At 44.1% G+C, this 5,790-nt stretch overlaps 1 protein-coding gene across 1 annotated transcript; it reads left to right on the top strand.

Annotated features, from left to right (window-relative positions):
• The first annotated feature begins 741 nt into the window (after positions 1 to 741).
• Positions 742 to 1,788, top strand: LOC149304832 (free fatty acid receptor 2-like). Its single transcript, XM_089478944.1, has one exon. It carries the CDS (start codon positions 763 to 765, stop codon positions 1,786 to 1,788), a length of 1,026 nt encoding a protein of 341 aa, XP_089335070.1. The 5' UTR covers positions 742 to 762.
• The last annotated feature ends 4,002 nt before the right edge of the window (positions 1,789 to 5,790 follow it).

The following is a 5,790-nucleotide window of genomic DNA, read 5'->3' as shown; positions in this document are numbered from 1 at the left end:
GCTATTGGTGGAAAGGATGGAATTTTAAGAGATTAGCTTGCTTAAAGCCATCTAGCAAGTTCGGGGCAGTGGCGGGATTTTGTTATTTGTGTGTATATCTTGAAAACAGCAACGTTCCTTATAGGGTTTAACACACCAAGCTGCCATTTCTTCAAGCTTCTAACAACTGCATATAAATAATACATATAGTAGATGTTTTTGGCTTGACTGAAACTATAAGTGGTCAGTCCAATACTTGTTTCAGTCAAGCCACATATATCTATTATAAGTGTCATTTATATGCAATTGTTTGGAGCTTGAGTCAAGCCACATACCTCTATTATATGTGTGAGTTATAGGCAATTGTGGTTAATACTTGGTTTATTTTACAAGCTTTCTACATATGTTTTTGATATACATGTGGTTGTTTCCTGTGAGTTTCAGTCAAGCCACATACTTCTATTATTATATATGTGCGGTTGTTTGGAGCTTGTTTGGAGTCAGGCCACATATCTTTATTATATGTGTGATGTATATGCAATTGTGGTTAGTACTCTGTTTATCTTACATGCCTTTTAACATGTTATTGTTTCCTGTTGTATTAGTCTGCTCTTGCTTACTGCTATAAGAACTGCCCCGTCTTGTCCCTTCATAGTGAATAGGTTCAAACGTCTTGTATATTTGTGGGATGTACCTTGTGAGATAACTCTTGATTTTTGCACATTTATGCAGTTTGTGTGCTCCATATTGATCATTTTCATTTCTTTTGCAGAAACCAAAAGGATGGCTATGACACCGCATGACACTCTCGTCCTTGCCGTCTACCTCTTTGCCTTCTTGGCTGGACTCCCTGCCAACCTCCTGGCCTTCTACACATTCCTGGTGAAAGTGCGCAAGAAGCCAGCCCCCATAGACATCCTTCTGTTCAACTTGACCATCTCTGATGTTATCCTTTTGCTCTTCCTGCCCTTCAAGATGATGGAGGCTGCCTCCGACATGACGTGGCCTTTGCCCACCTTTCTCTGCCCGCTGACAGGCTTCTGCTATTACAGCAGCATCTACATCAGCACCCTCTTCCTCACAGCCATCAGTGTGGAGCGCTATTTAGGCGTAGCCTATCCCATCAAGTACAAGTTGAATCGTAGGCCGGCCTATGTGATAGTGGCCAGCTTTTTCTTCTGGTTGCTTGCCTGTTCCCACTGCAGCATTGTCTACATTGTCCAATACCAGATGCCAGACTTGAATGAGACTGACCCCAACCCAACCAATGTCTCCAAATGCTACGAGAGATTCTCCCCCAACCAGCTTGACATCCTCCTCCCGGTCCGGCTGGAACTTTGCATTACCCTCTTTTTGCTCCCGTTCTTCGTCTCCCTCTTCTGCTACGTCAACTTAATCCGCATCCTGACCTCCTTACCCAACATCCAAGCCCGCAGGAAGCAACGGGCAGTGGGCTTGGCGGTGGTGACATTGCTCAATTTTGCTATCTGCTTCGCTCCCTACAACATTTCCCACATTGTGGGTTTCATTCAGAACCAGAGCCCCACCTGGAGAGTCTATGCGTTGCTCCTCAGCACCCTCAATGCTTCCTTAGACCCAGCGATCTTCTACTTCTCCTCCACTGCCATCCAAAGAACCTTTTCTGATTGCTTTGCTGGAGTGGGCTGCAAGCTCCAGGCTTTGATGCCGTCCTGTTACCAGCTTTGTTTGCCCTGCTGTGAGGCTGAAAGAGATGGCAATGGGGTTGACAAGTCCTCTCTTTCTAACAGGGGAGAGCTACCCCCAGAAAGGCTCGGGAGAGGGAGGTAGTCCTTGAGGAGTATTGTTTGAGTGTACTTCAGGTATTGGGATGAAAGAGGTTATCTGTCCGGAGTAAGAGAAACATTTGTTCGCAATGACTCTAACTACCTTCAAGTACTTCATAGAGTTTCAGACTACCTCCTACGAAAGGTCCGCATGGAGTCTTCTCCACAGCTATCATGACTCTCCTTATGGATCACCTAGGTGATGACTATCAACCAAGCACTAAATATAGTGAATTGATTTGCTTTCACTGGAATCCATTCTCTGTGGTCCATAAAACACTGTCTCCCAAGAGCCAGAAAGGGATCTGAGTTGAGAAGCTGCCTTATTGGAACAACTCTTTTCCATTTCCAACTAGCCTATCTGTGTCAAATGGAAAACTGATCTCATTTCATAGTTGATGCCTAACAGTTCATCCTTCATCTGCTTATGGCTGTCATGGCTAGACTGCTAAGATCTGGTGAGAACCATCTCAGGATTTGAACCCCTTACTACTGGGCATGGCTTGCTGCTTGCACTGAAGGACAATTGTGCTTTCTTTATCTGACTTTCTTTCTTGCTATCCTCTCTTGTAGGCTGTTCCGCTTTTGATGTCAACCAGGAAATTCAGAGTTCAGACTTCCTGTTCCAGAAAAGACTTTGCCATTTGATGTAATCAATAGGAGGATTGGTATCATTTATACAGATTACACAAACCCTCGGGGCTGTTAAATGGGTTTTAAAAGCAAAGCAAAACATAGCGCACTGATATTGCGTATTTCAGGAAGAGCGTCTTGCTGACAGTATTAATACATGAGTTTTTTATTGTAGAGAATTAAACTGACAAACAAACCTGTGGTTAGCTGTGTTTTTATGAGCATGGGTTGTTCACTCTTACTCAGAAAAAGGTTGGTAGGGGATTCTATCTCTTCTGCCTCACAATTTGATTAATTGCTGCCCTCCAGAAGGAAGTAAGATAGCCACCTGCTCTTAATAATGTTTGTGGATTCATCATATTTCCCAGACTCTTCTCAGAACAGCAAGAGTTCTTCCTCCCTCACCCATAGGAGAAGTCATAATTATTTATTGTAGAAACATCAGAATAAACTAGAGTACACCGCCATTGCTTTCGGTTTTGTACTACAACTTTCATAAGCCCATGCCAATGGTTAAGATGGTTAGGGCTGATGGAAGCTATCAACCAAAAATATCTGGAGTGTCACTCCTGAAAATGTGCAGTGCCCAATTGCTCATGATTGCCATACAGAGCAATTCCCCCCAAATCTCCCTTGACTTAAACTGGCCATCCATGTGCTGTTGGAGTGCAGCTCCCATCAGTCTTGTCTAGCACTGTCAATAGAGAAGGATGATAGGTAATATAGTCCAACACCCTCTACATTAGGGGTTGGCAACTGAGGAGAGGTCTTGGAAAGCAGAACATCTCCACAACACCTTCTCTTGCAAAATAATATAAAACCATTTTGCCCTCAAACATTATCATGGTGGGGGGGGGGGAGATTTGTCTGTTTGGGGACCATCCTGGGTCATTTTAGGGCCATCAGAGACCTTTTGTAATAGCAGAAAGTTATCCGAGGTCAATTCCTGCTTTCTTCCTGTTTCAAAAAAGGCCGATCTTGTGCCTAAGCTGGCCTGGGAACTCCCCAACAATTGTTGGAAATGTTCCCCAATCCCCTAGAAAGCCTTCTGAGGCATTTTTAAATATATATATTTTTACCACTAGCAGGGGTGGGCCCCCCCAAAATGATTGGAATGCCATCTACACCTGTAGAGTATAAAGGGTCAATTTTCTCATCTCTAGCTTAAAGCCTGGTGGGTAATAGAGCCTAACATTCCCAGCACAGTAGAGATGAAGCTATCCCCCACACTCCAAACTGTAAGACCGCAACAGTCACTAGCCTGACTACTCTGTCCCCCCACCCGCCCCATGTTGCATTTATTCTTGTAAACAGTATGACTAGATCCTCAGTTATATTGTGGTGACCCTAAGCTCCTAGGCTTTGATCTTTTGTATACTGTCTGATGACTCATTGTTAAACACAGTGGGACTTTCTCTGGAATAAGCGCATGCGGTGTCAGACTTGACATTTTGTGTTGAATTGCATAAATCAGTTTGTTAAAAGGTGGGAATTTCTGGAGCGGGGCCTTCAAGAGAGAAGCAGATATACCCCCTCTTCTTCTGAAATGATTTGCCTGCTTTAGGGTGCATGGAGGAACGTGACCAATATGTCAATGAATAAAGTCATTTATTTATTATCCCAGTACAATTCTTCTTTAATTTTTGTTGTCATGTAGAGGTGGAAGGGGCCCCAAAGTGTGTCTGTCTCTCTGTGTGTGTCAGCTGAGGTGGCCTCAACCCAAACTATGTCCTTAGTGTTAAATCTTATGGATCCCCATAATTAGAACCATAAAGCTTTTCGTAGGAGACACTCTGGTTCTATAATCCAAAGTGTTGTCCCCCCAAATGTTCATAGATTTCAGTGCCCATAAGCCCCAGAGAACATTGGCAACGATCAGGGCTTCTGGGTGTTGGAAGTACGATAACATTTGATGAGACCAGTGTTTGGGGACACACTGCTGCAGTCCTACCTCAGCTTTATGCAGGACATGGAAGACCAGATCTTCTCCATGAGATGGCTGCCTAGCCAGCTTGAAGGATTTGTGTATGACGTTGCTCCCACGTTGCAGAATCAATGCAGTTTGACCCTGCTTTAGCTGTCATGGCATCATGCTATGGGATCCTGGGATTCGGAGTTTATTGTGGCACCAGACCTCTCCGAGAGAGAAGGCAAAATATCTCACAATACTACAAATCCCAAAATCCCATAGCATTGAGCCATGGCATTTAAAGAGGGGTCATGCTGCATTGATTCTGCAGTGTAGATGCAGCCTCAGACCTATCTGTGACCTGTCTGGGGCAGATGTTACTCCAGATTCTGTTTCCTGTTTTGGAAGGCGAAACTGGGTCAATGGCACCAATTTCACAAGTTAGGTTAGCATTTTAATTAAATTCAGAGGACCGGGGGGGGGGGGGGAATGACAGGTAGGTCTTAGAGACACAGACATACACACTCACTCACTCACAGGGAAACAGCAAGTTAATGGATAACAAAAGCCAGACGGCACCTGTTTCACCTGAAGCTGAGTTCAAGATTTGACACCACTTTAACTGCCATGGCTCAATGCTTCGTTTACCTTACATATTGGAAAAGTTACTTTTTTGGGACTGCAACTTGCAGAATCCCCTAGCCCATATGGCCAGAGGCTGCCCCGTCTACTCATCCAGTGGCTAAATTCACTTGGAGCTTTGAGGAACTTTAGGCTGCATCCACACTGCAGAAATAATCTACTTTGACACCACTTTAAGTGCCATGGCTCAATGCTATAGAATTCTGAGAAGTGTTGTGCCACCAGAACATGCTGACAGAGAAGGCTAAATGTCTCACAAAAGTGCAGTTCCCAGAGTTCAATAGCATTGAACCATTGCAGTCAAAGTGGTGTCAAACTGGATCATTTCTGCAGTGCAGATGCAGCCTTAGTCCAAAAGAAACTTCCTGGCTCTGGTTCAGGCTTAAATCTGATGTTATTACTGACCTGTGTGAGAGAGGGAGGGAGTGAGGGAAGGAGAGACTTTGAAACAAATAGCTTCTCTTTGGGGATCCAATATGGAGAACAAATCTGCTGCCCTTTAAAACTGCTTGCTATTTATTTAGGCCTTAATTGCATATTTGCAAAGGAAGCTCATGCTACAAAAATACTGTAATTCCTTGCGGCTTTTTTCTCATTGAAATGAAGCCAAACTTGTGCAGTCCTATATTTGGGACTTCTCACTGCTTGCAATAACTTTAGGCAGCACAGAGAATTGTCCAGAGATTCAGGCAGCTCTGCACTACAGTCCAGTCATTGGCTAAGTGTCATGGGCATAATATATTGTGAAGCTTGAATTTCCAGAATCCTCTAGCCAGCATGATTCTGGGTGTTCTAGCCCCAAAAGAGGAGGGAGTAACTTCT

Source organism: Sceloporus occidentalis, unplaced genomic scaffold, assembly GCF_023333645.1.
Source record: "Sceloporus occidentalis isolate IW3139 unplaced genomic scaffold, rSceOcc1.0.p SCAF_13, whole genome shotgun sequence".
Taxonomy (NCBI): Eukaryota; Metazoa; Chordata; class Lepidosauria; order Squamata; family Phrynosomatidae; genus Sceloporus; species Sceloporus occidentalis.
Note: the sequence above shows the minus strand (reverse complement) of the source record. Positions and strands in the feature narration are given on the sequence as shown.

Bases quoted from the DNA above. Each gene is read 5' to 3' on its own strand.
- LOC149304832 (XM_089478944.1), top strand. From the start codon at position 763: ATGGCTATGACACCGCATGACACTCTCGTCCTTGCCGTCTACCTCTTT.